Consider the following 19,448-nt stretch of genomic DNA (forward strand, 5'->3'; position numbering starts at 1 on the left):
TGCATTATAATTCTTCAATTTGGTAATGTGTTTGGTTAAGTATTTCATGTCGTCATGCTGTTCATCTTTTTCCTTTATAGCTCCTTGATATTTGTAGAGCTCTCTTTCATCATGTTGTGTTTGCCTCTGCTTCTTCCTGTCATTCAACAACAGCATTATCTCTTGTAGTGTATCTGGTTCCTGGCTGTCTTCCACTTTCTCCTCCTCCTTTGCTGCGACAGAAGCCTTTTTCGGTCCATAACGACTGTTGGTAGTCAACACCTTTGGAGTTTGGATATTAGCAATAGTTAATAGAGGACCAGGTAACTTTTCATTTGGCAGGCGCCAATCATGCTACGAGAAAAATCTCAACCTATTGGTAATCGCAGGAGGTCATTACTCAATATAACAGCCCGACTCACGGTGTCACCTTAGCTTGAAGGTTAAAATCATCAAAGAGCAACTTAACACTCAAACGGTAGCTAAGAAATATACAAGACAAGTACCGATACGAGTTTAAAATAAAAAAAAAAACTATCTTAACTTCTTCCCATAGTGGCATTTCTTCCCAGCTGCAGGGTTCAAAACTAGCAGCTTATACACTTGAAATTATGATACATACTTTGTCACTTGTTATCAAATTTAAGAGTTTTTACTTTTCTTTCTTTTTATACTGGACGTCTTACACTTGTGTATAGAAAATCTATACATGGTTAATAAAGGTTTTGTGTTGTCATGATTATTTCTATTTTTATTCATTCATATTGGAAAAGAATGCTTTGAAATCCAAATAACCAGAATCCTGGCCTTAGATTTTTCACTCTATATTATATTATCCTATGAACAACATTTAGACCCAACTGATATGTACTTGCCCTTTAAATCTGCAGGTCTAAATGTTTCTGACAATGATAAGCTACTGTGAACTCATTCCCCCCTTAACAAAGAGCTGCAGTGAGATAGTCATGATAGTCGTGACGTGAGAACATGAGTCAAACACAAGTCTTATTTGCAGCGCCAAAGCCTTAAAATGATGTCTGTAATCATCTTTGCACACACACGCTCTTGCTCAAATTAAATGTGATAAGATCCTCTTTATCTCTCTCACGGGGCACGCCAAGATGGAAAAAACAAGCAAACAGATGAACAAAGGGAGCTAAAATCACTGTAAACATTTTCACACTCGTAGCATGAGTTAGTCAGTGACCCATCTGTCAAACCATACAACCACAGCTAACCCCTCAATTGCCCATTCAGACCCACAATCACTTCCCCTCTGCCATGCATAACCATTTATTTACTGCCTACTGGCCTGTACTGTCTATGACTATTGATCTGACAGCGCTCTATGCTCTAATTTAAAGGCCATGATACGTTCTGCCATGAGCCAAACAGGAAGGGACTATTGATTGATTAACATGCAACTCTGCTAAAGGCACTGCACCCCTCTATGACAATTCACGTAATTCACTTTCAAACCTCATGAGCATCGTATTCACATTTGTCCTGACTCTGCTCTCCTTCACTCCCCAGCTGGGTCATCCATTGTGGCAATACAGCCAATGTAGTGAAGTCATCCACCCACACCACCTCAATGCATACCAATACATTCTCAATAATGTGCCACTGGTGTTTTCCTAAAACCCAAATTGTTATACTATTGAATGCATGTTTATGTATTTTGCAACAGTATTCCAGATATATGTCTGTAAAGAAACACACACACACACACACAGAGAGAGAGAGAGAGAGAGACACCAGAGGATAAACCAGATTGCTTCACAGTTCTAGTCTGCATCTATACTGCCACCAAGCGACGCCCATACACAATACAAATTGCACAAGTGAAACTTTTAACTTATTTTATTGACCACAATGACAGCACACATCAACACGAGATATGAATAATAAAAAGTATAATTTTACATTAAAAAATATTAAAGTTGCATAAAAATAATTTAAATGCCAAGGTTAATGTGGAAATATGTATTGAAAATGCATGTATGTTGTGCACGTGATCATACAAAAACTTTAACTGCATGATATCAAATACAGTACAAAAGAGTAGTATAGCAATACCACTTTGTAAAAAGGTATACTCTAGCACCCTCTGCTGGTAGAAATTATGCTTGTCATTTAATTTATAACTGATCCCATTGGAAATTTACAAAACAATGTACATTTGTTTTGTTTTCTCTACTTGTGAAGCAAAATCAAGACTAACGCTTGTCAAAACTAAACTATTCAACCCCCTTTGCAATTTGTATTTATTTTGTGTGGCTTCGCTGATGTGTGGCCCCCTGTGCCCGGTGGGGCACATTCTCAGTGACACATTCACACATATGCGCACATTTATGCACAGATACATAAGTGTAGACATGCACACACATACGGAGATACCTCTACACGCATACGTATACACACTCACAGTACATAAGTACTTCGCCACATAACTCCCTGACATATCCATGGTATCATTATGCTGTTGGTTTTATTACAGTGTTGATGTCAGCAGTAAGATTATAGTTATTACAATTGAGTGTGGTGTGTTATTGTCACTCTGTTCACTATCATAATATTTTCATTACTACTATTACCTGTTTCATTTCAGTAATATCACTGTGGCTGTTGAAAGTTATGGTCTTTCATAGTCATCATAGACATTTGCTGATGTAGTACTGATTGTTTTTGTTGTTTTGTTATTGTCATTGCAATTGTTGTTCTCTTATGTCTATTGTATTTATTTACTTATTATACTATTATATTATGTTGATCATTTATTATGATTTAGTGTGATTGTGGAAAACATTAACATAACATTGCATTGTTACAATTACAGTTCACTTTCTAACTGTAAATTGTAACTGTTTCATTACCTTGTTACTTTCTATGTCTAAAAAGGTGGGAGGGGAGATGAAATACAGGAAATGAATAAATGTACTGCAATAGATGTGAATAGGATGGGGAGTAGGGTTAAATAAGCTATGCTTCTTCCCACTCCTTTTGGACATGCAAAACTGTGAATTGTACTATGTGCATGTTCAAATAAAATTGAACCATTACCATTCCTGTATTTCAAATATGTAATTTGTGTCACCTCAAAGTTAAATCAGAAAGTATCTTTTGGCTTTCCTATGTAAGCATACAGAAGTGATAGTGCACACCTCTTTCTCTGTTAAGTGTGTGGTCCCTCTTTGGCTTCATACTAAATGTTTTACAACCAAATAAATGTCTGTATTCTTCACAAATTAAAATTACAAATTTTAATTCACCCATTGCTGCTCATTTCTATGACTGATTTCTCATGACTGATTTGAAGGAGGTGTGAGAGAAGCAATCTACCATATGTGAAAAAGAATGGCCCTCTCACAGCAAACAGGGAACCTACCAGAAACATTATAACTCAACACCGACAATATTTCAAGCTAAAGAAGCTTTTAGACTAAAGTGAAACATCTTCAACATACTAAGATAGATTCTTTTTGCCTTGACTCAACTTTTGCAATTCAAACAAGTGACGTGGAACATTCCTGAAGATTAACCAATTAGTCTGGTTGCATCCCAAGGCATTGCAACCTCGACAACACTCTAGTGCAAGCTTAAAAATGTTGCGTTGATGAAAACACCACTTATGCATGACAGGCTACAACAAAGGCGGCCGTGGGTGGAATAAATTAAAACAGACAGTTTTGGCAGGAAGCACAAATCAAAGGAAATACAGCTGCAATAGGTGCAGATTCTGCAAAATCTAAAAAGTTTTCTGTGCTGGTTATTATGTGTAGCTGCTCTACAGGAGACCAAATAAGTCAGAAAAATAAGCATAATATGCACCCTTAAAAAAACTATTACATTATATCAGTGTTTTGTTGTGGTCATATTGCTGATGTTTCAACAATTGCTTTGGCAAGGTTTTGTTTTTCAGGCAGAGGATCCTCGTTATCCAGCTCTACAGTGGTAGTGATGGCTGTTTGCAGTCTCTAAAAAAATAGAAAGGGAAAGATTTTAATTAAAAAAAGATAATAAAATTCAAAATTCAATCACTCAAAGGACAACAGTATTGCAGCTGACTGGGCGAAAAGCAAACTGGACTGGTCACCAGTCAGTCACAGGACACATATAGACAAACAACCATTCACATACACACTGTCACAGAGTGGGGACTGAACTCACTCTTCCTGCACTGATGTCAAGCGAGTTAATCACGAGACCATCGGTGACAAAATGTCAGTGACAAGATCTAATAAAGAGCTGTATAAGAAAAACAATACCTAGAAATGCAGGGTTATAGACATTCCAATATGCAAAGACATGAAAAATTAAGTTTGAGAAATCCAAAATGTGCTTTTCACTTCAGTGAAAGATGTGAAGATTATATATGACAGCAAACGTGAATGAATTCATGTACAGTTATGGATATTTTACTATTACTATAACAATTTTATAATTAATAACTCAAATAAAATTATAATAATTGTTGAAAAAAAACGATCTATGGCCGTGACTGAAAATTATGTTTATACATATAACTATACCACATCTTACTGAGCACATCCAGTATCTGTGGAACAGATTGGACAAGTGGGTGTCTAAACAGGGGCAAGACTAACTACAACAACCACATAAACTATTTATGAAAAGTCATGATGAAGTTTGTACTCACCGAGAGAAAAGACCCTTTGTTGTTACAAATCTCGTGAATGGCACCAATTGGGATCCAAATAAGAGAAATCAGTGAGACACCCCAACCCACCCATTCAGCCCACAATGGGTACTTATATGATCCATACTGAACAGGGGTGTACTGGATAATACTGGACGCCAGGATGCACTATGATTGGAAAACAACAAGTTTAGGCTACAATCAACTTCTTTTCAGACAAATACATAGATAGATACATCAATACAGTTATACTTGAAGGCAAATTTCAATTCATTTTTTTAAATGTCTATGTATACACCCCTGAATACACCCCTTTTAAGACCAGTTGACAAATTGCAAGAATTTACATTTTGCGCTGTTGGATCTTCAGAAGGTTCTAAGTATTAAACTGAGATAGGCTGTTATCAGATGATGAAGTTTAAGACCACAGCCTTTAAAAGCTAAAATCTTGGCAAAAATATGCATTCAATGTTATTATTGTCAGGTCTGCTGAGGTTGGATGTGGTAAGACTCCATTTTGTATTTTCAATTTTTAATAGATGTGTCTGCACCTACTTCACCAAAACAAATTCCTAGTATGTGTTTGATCATACCTGGCAATAAAACCATTTCTAATTCCTGACATGGTTTTAAACTTTTTAAAAGATCCTCAGGGTTATTGAACAAAGCCACCAAAAAATGTCCACAGCCCTGAGCTGGAGGATCCGATTAGCTGTCCATCGGAACGATCATCAGCCCAAATTAGTTGTTACTGGTCCAATAATCATGACGCGGCATCTGCGAGAGAAGGGTTTTAAGAACAAAAACGTCTTTGAAGGCTTTGAAGAAGAAGAACACCCACGTATGGATGCTGTTCCTGGTCTTCAGCTCAGCATTCAATATGATTATCCCTAAGGACCTGATATGCAAATTGGAGCCCCTGGGCCTCAAAACCTCTCTGTGCAACTGGCTGCTGAACTTCCTCACCGACAGAACCAAGTCTGTCTGAGTGGGTAACAACACATCCAGTGTCAACTCCCTGAACACTGGCTCCCCCCAGGGATGTGTTCTGAGGTACAGCAGCAATCATATTCAACAGTTGTGGGACTCATTCAGGACATTAATGAACTGGCTTCCTGTGACATGGTGAATATGCTGAATGAATTTAAGAATATTATTTCTGATGTTCACTCTGACACAAGTGATATTGATGTTGGTGATGCCAAACCTGTAAAACAACCCGCATACAGGGTCAATGTAGCTGCTTTTTAGGAGTCTACAACTGAATACAAAGGGCCGAAAATGAGCATAAGTCCACTTTAAACAAATGGCATACTCAAAAAAAATGGTCTCGCTCCCATTCTTCTTTTTTGCATATTTAAGTTGTACCTAGAACCTCTTTATGATGCAACAGCGTAAAATTTAAATTCTTGCAAATTTGGTCTTAACATTTTGATCAGGTGTGTATAAATGGGTGATTCTCCTAAAAGGGGTACCAGAGAGCGTGCCGTCACTTCAAGGGACACACAGACTACAGTGAGTTGCAGCTCTAGCCGAATAAAAATATAGTATTAAACCACTGAATAAACGGTGTCAAACATTTTTCTTTGGGTCTGTTGTATATAAAACATATGTCAATTGCAGCCTCTTTGCACATCAGCATTTTGTGACGTGCAAAAACTGTCACAAAGACGATGAAATAAATAATACAAAATGGTAGAACTTACATTTCAGCTGCTGTGATTTTCAAAGTATAACAACTCATCGTACACCAAACGCATTTTGCTGAATCCAAAACTCAGACAAAAGATGTACACATTGCAAATGTACCCAGCATAACCTGCACAAAACATAACTGCAATTGAATCACTATAAAGACTATGTGTCACTCTTTTGGCACCCCTTTCAAGAGACTGACCCATATATTTATTTATGTTTGTATTGCAAGGTAAAAAAAAAATTAAATCTTCAAAATTATGTTATTGTTTGAAAAGAACCTCACCAGCACCAACAAGGGGCAGAGAAGAAACCAGCAGATGCGAAAGTAGAAGTTCACAGATTTCCCTAGCATCCTCTCAATCATACAGCAGATGCGAGGGACACCTAATGCAATAAGACAAGTTCTAATTAGATACAAACTACAAACCACTGGTTCCATGAGAGTAGTGCAAGTGCAAGCTTTGACAAAGTCATACAAAATGATTGATCTTACCAAAGAACCAGCAGACTGCTATAACTTCAAAGAAAGCCAGGAACATGAGGGACACCACAGCAGTGTAGTGGTCCAACAGCTGAAACACATATATACCCCCCTGAAGAAACAAGACAGAGCAGTTACACTTGAGTAGATGAGACATGACAAATGTCTTGCTTTAACATTACAGCACCTTAGTAACATGTGGAAGGCCAAGAAGAAAGCTGACAATGCACACAACCAGGGCCAGCAGCTCTTCTCTCTTGAGAAAGCGCAGAACTTGAGGGCCAAATTCATCTTTTATGAATGTCAGAGCAACTTCAACTGTTGCAAACTGCAGCAGACAGGAAACATTGACTTTACTCTTAGGTGGAAAAAACAACCAATTCGTCCTGTAACAAGGTGACAATCCCTTTCAGCATGTTGGAGAAGCAATGACAGTATTATGCAACATAATACAGAAATCATAACTAAAATAAATATAACATTTATCACTATGGGCTCTAATTTCATAGACCGCGCCAACATGGTGTGGCCAGCGCACTTTGCAATTTTCGTGAGCAGCGCAGTCAGGCGCAGCACGGCGCACCCCCGTTCCTCCCACCGCTGCAAGTGGCAAAGAGGGTGGAGAGAAATGCAGACGCTAATACAATAATAAAACTTAAAATAACAGATGAGAATAACATTGGATTACTTTTTATGTATGGAATGCATGGTTCTCCATCACTTGGAAGATATGTGAGCTCTGGAGCGATTTACCTGGCTGTCCAGGCCAAGACAGAGCAACATGAAGAAGAAAAGAGGAGCCCACAGCTGAAAGGCGGGCATTGTGGAGAGGACTTCAGGGTACACGACAAACACAAGGCCAGGGCCTGAACAAATATAGTAAGGATATTTTAATTACTGCAATATGTAACAAAAGTGAGTACCCCACCACATTTCTGCAAATATTTCATTGTTGCTTTTCTTTGTATAACACTTAACAAATGACACTTACTCGTTATACTTTTTTCAGTATTTCCATCTCCTTTTCTGTCAAATTCCACTTTTTCATTCTAGTCGTCATCTCACCAGCCATATTTCAAAATGACAGCAGCCACCATAATCAATTAATTAAATATGGACATTGAAAAGTCACTCTGCATTGGTCTTGAAGTGGAGGCATAGAGAAGACGTAACACACATCGAGATCTACGCACCGCAAATTGCGTGAAAGTGCTTGTGCGCCAAATCTGAATATTTTTGTTTGTACACATAGTTTGAGTTACTGGCGTACGAAGAATTTTAGTCAGAATTCCACACACAGTTTCAGAAATTAGGACCTGGCACCTGTTGTGGAAAAAAATTCTATCATCCTAAGTAGGATAGAGAATGCCTGAAATAAATACATAACATGGCAGTTTTTATTACCTTTGCAAAACAAAGGGGTCAGACAACACACAGTATGCATGGCGGTCTGTAGGTGTCTGGCCAAGAGGGGCTTTTGGCGGGAACTTTTATACTCCATAGCATGCAAATGAATTACATTACAATAGAAAGGAGACATTCTTGTCACTCCCCCCATGCGAGATAACCTCCGAGGGTCAACCATTTGGTGGGACCTCATCAGGAGGTCCCTGGCCCATGAAGGTGGAGCTTTGATCAAAGAATGACCTCCTCCGACACTGTCCCTAACCCCAGGTTACAGATCCACCATCCTTGAAGGGACAGCAGGATGTGCTCGGATACAAACCTTGAAGCTCTACAAAAAGTAACTCACACAATGTGTAACCTATGTTATACCTGTGAAATATAAATTTTCCCATCACACACCTTTGTCTTGGAGGTTAAAGTAATAACAATCAACCAAGAACACAAGGTGCCTACCTCATGCCCCAAGCCAGGTCCTCGTATAGGTTTTTCAACACAACTGACTGAATTTAACCGTTATTAGGCTAACACACCCCCAATGTATGTTGTGCAAGAGTAGTAGTATGGCATCCCAGGCCAGTTGGAGAGATAGTCGCTCCAACATGTCCTGGGTCTTCCCCCGAGGCCTCGTACTACTTGAACGTGCCCTGAACACCTCCCCATGGATGCGTCTGGGAGGCATCCCAACTATATGCCCAAGCCACCTCATCTGGCTCCTCTCAACGCAGAGGACTAGTGGTTCCACTCAGAGTCTCTCCCGGATGACGGTGCTTCTCACTATATCTTAAAGGGAGAGCCCAGCCACCCTGCGGAAAAACTCATTTCGGTTGCTTGCACCCGCGATCTTGTCCTTTCGGACACTACCCAAAGCTCATGGCCATAGGTGAGGGTAGGAACGTAGATCGAGCAGTAAATTAAGAGCTTTGCCTTTCGGCTCTTCACCACAACGGACCGATGTAGAGTCTGCATCACTGCAGGTGATCCACCTGTCGATCTAGCGAACTCTCCATTTATATTACATATTATACTGCAACAGCACAGACCACAGCCATTTAGTTATTTTTTCCCCTCAAACCTCATTAGAAAATCAACTATTTTAGGGCAGAACATTTTTCTGTAAAAAATGACTGTCATGAGCTTATGGCTTTCACAATGAAGTGTGCTGGTATCCTTGATGCCTACCATCTGTTGAGATGTTGTCCACGGGGAGATTATGTATGTGAGCCATGTAGCCAATAGCTGAGAAGATCACAAAGCCTGCCAGGATGCTTGTGAATGAGTTGGTAAGTGAAACGATCAAAGCATCTCTGGAAGTAAAAAATGAAAAAAAGTTAAGTGTCTTACAAATTTAAGAAAACAGATATAAATGCTAATTAGAGTTGGGCCATATTTTTTATATTTTTATATTTTTATAAGCATCCAACAGTCATCATACAATTGGGCAACATTACCTGACAATGTTGTTGTTCGACTTGTTGTAACTAGCCATTGAAATCATGGAGCCAAACGCAATTCCGAGGGAATTAAACACTTGGGCAGCTGCTTTAACCCACACCTATGTTTGAGACAACAGACAGTCAACATTCATTTTACAAAATTAGATATACTATATCAGAACTAGGGCTGTCTAATGATTAACAATCCTTTTTCTTCCTGGTTATTTACACACATGCATCATCCAGCCAGACGTTCGGAGTGTTGAACGCAAGTCACGGTCTTGTAATGAGAATGAGAAAGTGTTGTTAGCCTGCATGAACGCAATACAGTTCCACATGAGGTGTACATTGAATGCACTTTTAAAATCTTGTGTTCACTATTTTAGAAATTGACTGTCCTGAAAAGTGTACCATGGTGATCATACTCAGCTGTACAGTTGTTTTTGGGGGAACTGTCTTACACTGGGAAAACTCTCATTATGTCCCTTGCAAATCACAGGTGCAGTGTTGCCAGGTCTCGTTTCAGCAATGTTCAATGTTCGTTAGCATGACCGAAAGGAAAGGTGCAATTTTTTGTGTTTCTCGGTAGTAGCATGCTCATCTCACACTTCCAACAGACTTGATCCAGTCCTTCTCTTACTTATTATAATCTTATTTTTAAAAGCAGGAAATGGGGGCGGGAAAAGGACAAAATACTTACCACAGTTGTGTTTTGGTTTATTTTGGGGAGCTGAGCAACCCCCAACCCATTGATAATTGCAAGCCACTTTTCAAAAAAAAAAAATACTTATAATAAGCGGAACTGGCAACACAGCTCAGAGGACCTTCTCAACTGTACAAACTTTGATTGTAAGCATAGCTTCTTGCTCTTTGGAAAATTATTTACACATATTCGACCAGGGAGATACTTAATAATTCACTCCTTTAATTTAACCACACTGCCAATTTTTAACCAAACTCATAGATTAACCTCTCACTCAAGGTTGGCCAATTCTTGTCTTTTTTTATTAACAGAACAGCTCACCTTTACTTCAAAAAGTTTGCTCCAGACAGGCGTCACAAAGTACAGGACACCATCCCTTGCACCTGGTAGCTGCATGTTGTTAATGAGCAGGGCGAAGAGGATGACGTATGGAAAAATAGCTGTGAAATAAACAACCTGTAGGATGTATCAATAAAATTGCATGGTTTCAGTGATGGCAAATTAAGGTTCAACAAGTATGTTGCTTTTTTTTATCTGCTCTGAAATTATGCTGAATGAACAAATATATAATTTCAAGTTGAACTTTCTATCACATATATTCACTTTCAATGTCAAAACTTATCTTGCTTGTTCTGACCTTGCCAGTTGATTTGACTCCTTTAAAAATGCATAAATACACAATGACCCAGGCAAGAAAGAGATAGCCGAAGAGTTCCCATTGAAGACCACCAACTTCTTCAATGCCACTGGTTTTCTTCAGAAGCCTGTGACTGAAAAATAAAAACAATTCATTTAGGTACAATCATCTAGGTACAATTCATTCATTAGCATACACTATTGGTATACGATGGTAAAAGTAATTTTTTTATTCCTCTTGACACAATCCTAAACAGTCTGTAGGGGTAATTAGTAATTGTAAGAAGTATTTTTTTTCAGGGCCAAAAACATCAGGTTACGACAGAAATTTTGAGGTTAAAACGCCATTGTACCCTTAAAGGTACAATGATGCATTTTTTTATTAGAGGGAGTGAAATGGGGGGCTTGACTTTTAAGTAGGGATGAGCGAGTACACCATTATATGTATTTATATCTGTTAGGGATGAGCCGGATACTTATGAGTATCCGTTGGGGATAATGCATTTTAGCCGGATACGAGTATGAAACAAGTACATTTTGTCATAATACGTATTCATGTTTAAAGGGGACCTATTATGCTTTTTCCACTTTTCTAACCTAAAAATGTAGTTAGAATGTTGTACTCTTGTTGTTAATCAATGGCAAAGTTTCAGATAATGAGGTTTGCGCATTTGGAAGTGAGCACTGAAAGAGTTTGGGATGGCTCAAAATGCTCGGTTTCAAAGAGGCATGGTAAAACTGCCACTTTGTGATGTCACAGAAGAGCGAACTTCCTTATATGGGGGTGGCTGGAAGCCAGATAAGATCTCTGCCCACCCCCAACTCTGCTTCCCTCGCCTTCCCCCAAGCTCTGCTCCTCTGTTAACGTTGCTAGGCTCGTACGGGAAAGCCTCTTTTGTTTACAATTCCTAAAGACGCCACCATCGGCACAAGTGGTTGGAGTTCCTGATTCCCAACCAGCAAAATAAATGCAATTTAATCTGTCAACGAAACTTCACACTGAACGGAAATCGGATTGATCAGAAATTGCTTGCAAATGTATTGTTTATCTGTGTGTGCCTGACCAATCACAATGAGCATTTTCTTTAAACACGAATACAGATAATGACGAGATCTACTCGTTCCATACTCATATCGCGCAAAATTACATTGTCCGTAACAGATACTCGTCAATAACAAGCTCCAGCTCACCCCTACTTTTTATATCGATAATGCATAAGAGGCACATAATGGAGAATGACCAAACCAAAAAACAATGCAAGGAATTTGTCTCACTCAAAGAACTGCTGGCTGGCTGACTGTAGATGAGTGTTGTTTCCGGGAAATCCATTGGAACAGTTTTCAAAAACATTCCAGCTGTTATTACAGGTCTTCCACGGAGGTGTTGCGCCAAAGGAGTTGACCAAATAGAAAAGGCCCCAACTCATGAGCACATTGTAGTAGGTGCAGAAGACATAGGAAATCACAACTGTGGCCAGACCAACGCCTGTGGCAAAAGTCAAGAGAGAATGTGAACACCGCACATAAACACGAGCCATTTCTAATACATGGGATTGGTATTTCATGGTATGTTTTGTCCTTTGGTAAGGTTTAGAGTATGGCTTATTCAAGCATAGAATCTTGTGGATCATGCAAAATGAATGTGTGTGGACATTATGAAACAGCAAAAACGCTTAAAACTCTTTTTCCTCTCCACCTTCTATTGTCTGTAACAAAAGCAGCATACACATACTGTACTATACATACTGGACGGCTCCACCAGTACACCAAACACAATCACTGTCATGGAAAAAGTAGATGCAAAAACATTCAGAGAAACTGTTAACGGTCTTCTCTTCTTTTGTACAGTAATTACAGTATATTACCCCAACATGCCTCACCTTGCTCAAGTGGCAATGTATGCCATTGCATCCCGCAGTTAATAAGAGGTGGGTGTGTGGATTTCAGAATTCCCATACTCAGAGATGTAATTATCCCTTTAGTGATTGTGCAATCATTAACAGACTACAAACTGCAAAGAGATTCACATGGAAATAATTTGAAAGAAAGTGCATGAAAAAACTACCTGTTTTCTCTGCCTTGTTTAGCACAGACCAATAACCAGGGTGAAATGAGTGATTTGAACGGGTAGATTACCTCTGTCTTTAAAAAGATAAAAAAACTATGGAGAGAAATCAGTTAGAACAAGGAACAGTCAAAAGAGTTCGTTGGGGTGATTGCTGAAAACTTGTTTGATTTCAAGAGAGAGCTTATAACCCCCATAACAAGTTCATGCATGCAGTCTTAACAGCCTTCATGGCAAAAGCCTTGAGCACACATGTCATCTGTGCAATGAGAAATGTACACATTACAAATTACTTAAATATGACCAAGGGTGGGTATTGGCAAAGGTTTCACAATACAATACGCATCATGATACGAGTCTCCTTTTGGCTGTTGATGTATCATGTAACGGAATGCGTTGTTTCTTGTTTGTGGACACTAGCGGTCACAATGTAGCTTGTCTGTGTAATTGTTATATTCTCTCTATATACTCTTATTCATCGACTTGCTAATTTCCTGTTCATAGCGAGTTACTTTTGTAGTGGAGTAACTTGGTTAGTAACTTTTTTGGAGAAGTAACAAGTAACTATAACTAATTACTTTTTTAAAGTAACATGCCCAACACTGCTTGTAAGTAATGGACTTTATGTGTCGCCATGGACACGAGGCTTATGACAGGTTGCAGCCGATTGCAGTTTGTCGCCTTGTACAGCAAAGGTGTGAAAATAAACGGTCAACGGCAAAACGGCACATTTACAAAAAATGATCATGGTTGATTATGTCAATCCATTAATTGCTACAGCACTATGTAATGTAATCACTTAGATCCATCACTTCCTTGAGATAATGCCATACTGTATTGTACTCTTAAATCAAATAGAGACAAATGACGTCAGTCCCTTTAACCAAGCAAGTTGTCATCTATCAACATCGTAGTACACAGGACATTCATAGTACAACTTGACCTTTGGATGCGAGAGCAATGTTGCAATTTTAGCAACAGCAGGTAGAGAGAGCACAAGCCTGATTGACCTAATCTTGACATGCACACTGTTTATAGAAGATCAGCTCTAACACAGTTTTAGTATGTGACTCAGATTTAATGACTTTTTTGACTCAGATTTGAATGGTAATTCATGATGAACCTTGTTGGAAGGGGACAGTGGTGATTTGGATTCATAGTTGACTATCGGCCGGCCGATAATTGGGGCTGATATTTGGAATTTTGACGTACATAGATATAAAGAAATGACTTTATTTCGGCTCAGATTCAGCCGTGCCTCTCTCCCTTTGCTGGTTGCGACTTCTGTCTTCAGCATTGCAGTTTTCATGCTTTTTCCACTTTTCTGACCTATAAATGTTATTAGAATATTGGATTATCATTATTATTTTAAAATATGCCAAAGTTTCATATAAATTACGAATTTGGAAGTTTGGGATGGCTCTGAACGCTCGGTTTCAGAGAGTTTTTTTCTAACACCAGCTCGATGTGACGTCACAGTGAGCTGGACTTCCTTATATGGTAATTCCCGGGTACAAGCCGTAGGTTTGCCCTCCCTCGCTCAGCTGTTTGTCAAAAATTTCACCATGTTAGCACTCACGCTAACGGCTTCCAGGAAGTGGTAGTTCATGTTTCAACTTGCTTAAAGGGGCAATCAGGCAGAAGTGGTTGGAGTTGTGGATTCCTCACCAGCAAGGTTAAAATATGGGACTGCCAGAAAGTACCAGTTTAATTTCAGTGTCTTAACTGTATATTTTGTATATTGTGTATTTTGTATAAGTAATGTCTGTGTAGCATTATAGAGTGTGCATCCACGGAGCAAATTACCGTACAAGCTCACCGATGTCTGGAGTTGTTCATAGCCTTTTTCACCACAAATTGGTGAATCAAACCCATTTTTTTTAAACATGGATAGTCCCGCAACGAACGTTTAATGACCAAATTTACACTACCGATGTTGTGTCAAGATTGTCTGCCCTCAGTAATCGCGGACCTACATTTCCACTCTTTCAGTTCATACACGGTAAGTTAAGGATAGCTTGTGAGATACCAGTAGCTCCTAACCACTTTTCAAGTAGCTCTCCAAAGGGTTTATTCATTTATCATCAACTCCTATGCCGACAAAATTAGAAAGTGGTGTTCGGCAGTAGTCCAGAAGTCATCAGGAGTGTTTGGGAGTGTGACCAGTCACAGCAGAGTGGGCATGCCCGGAGGCGGGAAGTAGATGGAATAAATTAAAACAGACAACTGGAATAGGTTCAGATTCTGAAAGATCTAGAAAGCTTTCTGTGCGAGTTATCATGTGTAGCTGCTCTGTAGGAGTACACAACTCAACACAAAGGGCTGAAAAATTAGCATAATGGGTCCCCTTTGTGCAAGCTACAGCATGTGTGGCAGAGCCAGAGCGTAGAGGTACGTTTTCTTGATTGGATAACGTCTTTAGAGCAACCTCAACTGCAAACTTCAACTTCATCTTAGAGCAAACACACATGTCAAAGCAAACACCTTCAGCATCGTCTTAGAGCAAACACACATGTCAAAGTAAATGCAGAAAACTCTCTCTAAACTGTAATAAACACCCCAGTGCTCTACATCTCACAAATACTAACGTTACAGTGAGCAGCAGAATAACGTAAGAGCGGAGTAAACAGAGCCAGCTCTGCTAGCTCGTAGTACCAGCCGACTCTGTGACTTACTTGAACAGAGGTTGCTGCTGATGTCGACAGTCAAAACAGTCTGTGGTAGTAACACTGTGTGTTATTGAGAGAGAGCGCGTCAAAAAACTCAATTCACTTGTTTTATTGGAGAGGAAGCACGCAAAAGTGCTGGTCTGGCTCTGTCTAAAGGCTCAGTAGACTATGTATTAGCAATGGGGAGAATGTACGTCATGTGGAGACTAGTGTGTGTTTGAGTGAAAGTCATGATGAGAAACTCTACAGCTCATGACTACTGCAATATTTTAACATTTAGAGTGGCGTAAATACGACCTTTGTAAGCTTGTAGTACCGCTTGTCTGTGAATGACTTGAATCAATGCTGTTAGTAATATCAATGTGGAAACAGTCCGTGATTGTAGAAGCCAGTGTGTGTGAGAGTAAGAAATTCCATACAATTTTGTTGCAGGGAAGTACACTAAGACAAAGGCTGAAAATATTCAGGGAGATTTTACAAAAGTTACAACTTTTTACAAAAGTTGCTGCTGAGCTGGTTAACTCCCTGTACTTTTTGTTGTATTTGCCCTCAAAATAAAATAAGTTATGTATAATTGTTACTTTATTTGCTGTGAAAACATTTCAGGGAGCTGTTTAAGTTTTTATTGAACTTCGAAGAAATGCTTCACACTCTAGGAACTCCATGCTCTTCTGGAGCTACTTTTCTATTTGTTTGCCTAAGGGGGAATTGCACTTTTTTTGGAATTTTGCCCATCATTCACATTATTATATTTATTTCCCTTTTCTGTGCATTAAACCACAAGAAAACACTAGCGAAAGTTCTTTTCTCTGCACATTGATACACATACTTATGCTCGCTCTGTCAACAACAACAGCAGCGACAACGATGTCCGCTCTCCTTGGGAGAGACAAGACATGTGCTCCAGTCCTGAGGTAAAAAATGCTGACGGCAAACAAGCATCTTGTTGAGTCTTTGTTACGGAATTGAGAGGTACATATTCACTCTTCTTAGGCAAATGGTCAGCGACAGGTGTCTAGTTAGTTAATATCAATGCGCCAAAGAAAGAAGTTTGGGTAGTGTTTTAAATCATCAAAATAGGGCAAGATACTGCAACTATGACATGTTATCATCAGTGTACGTGTTAATGCATGACCACAGCATGTATATCAAATGATGCAATGTTGTTAGAAGTTTTATTTAGAGGGCTTCATAGTCGAAATAGGTGTATCCCAATGACAGTATTGTAAGCTAGCTGAAATTAACTAGTTTTCTTGTGTTATAACGCACAGAAAAAAGAAAGAAATGTGTTCATGTTTCACAAAAGGATTGTGACTTATGAGAAAAATTCAGAAAAAAGTGCAGTTTCCCTTTAATGGGGCCCTATTTTTTAAATTTTTCTGACCTACAGTATGAATGTTGCCAAATGATGCCAACGTTTCAGATAATAAGGTTTTGCGCATTTGGAAGTGAGCAGTGAAAAAAATTTGGGATGGCTCTGAACATTCAGTTTCAGAGAGCTTTTTCTCACACTGGCTGTTTGTGACGTCACATGGAGCCGGGCTTCCTTATATGGCTCAAGGACTGCCATCCCCATAGCTCTGCTTCGCTCTGTTTACGGTTGTTCACTATGACTCCCATGAAATTTCTATGAGGCATGTTCAGGCAGAAGTGGTTGGAGTTTGGATATTTCCGGCAAGAGAAAAATATTTTCATCTGTCAACGGCATTTCACTTTTTTTTCACCTTTTTAGCCTTTCGTTTTTGTGAACATGAAAATGAAATATCTGCCAAACTGTTGCTGAAGCCAGAAGCAGCACGCTCTTGCAGGCAAGGGTGCATCAAATATATATATTAATTAATTCATAGATCTGGAAAAACCCATGTCAGTCGATCTCTAATTTAAAATACGATTTAAAAAAAAAGGAATTTTAACATTGATAAAACTTCTGTTAAATTCATCAAATGTCTATGTCTAACTCAATCACCTAAAGGGTAACTCACCTTTTAGTAGTGGACAGGCTTTGGCTAGAGCATGCACTGGCCCTAGGCCAGTGAATTGGCCGATGGCAAACTCCATGAGAAGCAGAGGGATGCCACATAAGACTAACATGGTCAGATATGGAACCAAAAACGCTCCTGGAGAAAAGGTCAAGTAGAGAAAAATGAGTGGAGAATAATTGAGAAGCACTGTCATGAATCAATATACATACCATATAGTCTAAAATGAATATGGCTATGTTCACACAGCAGGGTTTAATGCACAATTTGGATTTTTGTAGTGGTCATTCACATGACCAAACAAATGTGGCATGATTAGTATTATTATTGCACTAATCACCGTTATGACTTCGTGTTTATTAATAATAAAATAATACATTTTATTTGTATAGTGCTTTTCAAAATACTCAAAGACACTTTACAGAAAATTGAGTTGAATAAAAACAAGTAAACAGAGTAAAAGATATGTTACAATACAACATTCATTCATTTACACACAGTTAAAACATGAGTAAAAGTGGGGCGGGGCACATATTAATTGTCTCTAATGTTTTCTGTCCTGATCATAAAAATGAAAGCCTGGATGTATGTAACTTTAGTGTGGACAGTGGGGAATATATTTGAAATCACAATCAAATATATTTCAAAATTGTTAGTATGATATATAAATCACTATTATATATAGCTGTGATTGCAAAAATGCTATTTTGAGCCTGTGTTGGCATAATTCCAAACTTGCCTTACAGTGTTAGCATACTTAAATAATTAAAAAAAAACATATGCCTGTTGGCTGAAACTTGAGTCAAACTTATAAAACTCAACATAATTACAGTGCATATACAGTAGGGGTTATAACTATTTGTATTATAGGTAAAGAATGTTTTAATATGCTTGTTCGGATAGGTTCATTATGTAACCTAAGGGTGTACAGTCTGGCTGAACAAAAATGAATTGTGACCTGATATGGTTGTTTATGTTGGCAGTAAAGCACATCCAAAAAGGTACAACTGTGGAGATTTCTGCATAACTTGAGAGAGAAAATAAAGTTCTCAATAATTTTCTTCCATTAGTGTAGTAGCTAGTATATGAACAAACCCGTTAAGGCAGAATGAACCACATTCTTCACAGCCAATCTATAGATCTATATATTGACTGCCACACCCTCTCAAAGCCACAGGACTATATGTCTATGTATATGTACTGTAGGTCAATGTAAAGAAAAAAGGAGCAGACATGCAGTACCTCCACCGCTGCTGTAGCATAGGTAGGGGAACCTCCAGACGTTACCAAGTCCCACCGCGTAGCCCACAGTGGCCAGGATGAACTCAATCCGCCCGCTCCATGTGGGTCTTGTCACATGCGTCTCCCTGGGAGTCACTTGCTCAACCGAAGCTATCAAAACCGTATTATTCTCATCCTTAAGGGTCGGGTTACCGGTCTCCATCATTGCTCAGTGTCAATGTGTTAGTACACTGTCGTCTCCCTGACTGTGCTGCGGTTATATCAGCCATCCAAAAAAACAAAAACCAAGAAAAAAAACTGACCGATCCGGTTACACAAAAGCCGACCTGGTAATGAAATGAACTGTTTAGATAGTATATGGTGCTGAGGAGGTGGTAACAAAGATTTATAACAACTATATGTAAATATGTGATATCGTTATGATTTATGCAAGAAAATTGCGACTCTATACAGTTGGACTGTGATTTAACAGCAGCTGAATGTATAGAACAGCGTG

The 19,448-nt window shown here is 38.9% G+C and overlaps 1 protein-coding gene across 2 annotated transcripts; it reads right to left on the reverse strand.

The window, feature by feature from the left end:
• Positions 1–1,845: 1,845 nt before the first annotated feature.
• On the reverse strand, positions 1,846–19,395 carry LOC131127706 (sodium- and chloride-dependent GABA transporter ine). Of its 2 annotated transcripts, none has more exons than XM_058069855.2 (13): positions 18,953–19,395; positions 17,714–17,848; positions 12,273–12,483; positions 10,999–11,131; positions 10,683–10,817; positions 9,674–9,777; positions 9,405–9,529; positions 7,572–7,684; positions 7,006–7,146; positions 6,831–6,930; positions 6,621–6,721; positions 4,640–4,807; positions 1,846–3,956 (listed from the first exon to the last, which is right to left on the reverse strand). In XM_058069855.2, exons 1-13 carry the CDS (start codon positions 19,155–19,157, stop codon positions 3,852–3,854), a joined length of 1,776 nt encoding a protein of 591 aa, XP_057925838.2. In that variant the 5' UTR covers positions 19,158–19,395; the 3' UTR covers positions 1,846–3,851. The 2 variants fall into 2 exon arrangements, with proteins under 2 accessions (XP_057925838.2, XP_078645899.1); XM_078789773.1 differs by lacking the exon at positions 18,953–19,395 and adding an exon at positions 13,063–13,158.
• Positions 19,396–19,448: the final 53 nt, after the last annotated feature.

This window comes from Doryrhamphus excisus, linkage group LG3 (genome assembly GCF_037039965.1).
Source record: "Doryrhamphus excisus strain RoL-2023G ecotype Guam linkage group LG3, RoL_Dexc_Guam_v1.1, whole genome shotgun sequence".
Taxonomy (NCBI): Eukaryota; Metazoa; Chordata; class Actinopteri; order Syngnathiformes; family Syngnathidae; genus Doryrhamphus; species Doryrhamphus excisus.

Coding starts and splice junctions, on each gene's coding strand:
- LOC131127706 (XM_058069855.2), bottom strand. CDS start 19,157: ATGATGGAGACCGGTAACCCGACCCTTAAGGATGAGAATAATACGGTT. Junction 12,484..17,713: donor AGCCTGTCCACTACTAAAAG/GTGAGTTACCCT, acceptor CTTTTGCCACAG/GCGTTGGTCTGGCCACAGTT. Junction 3,957..4,639: donor ACAAAGGGTCTTTTCTCTCG/GTGAGTACAAAC, acceptor CTATTTTTTTAG/AGACTGCAAACAGCCATCAC.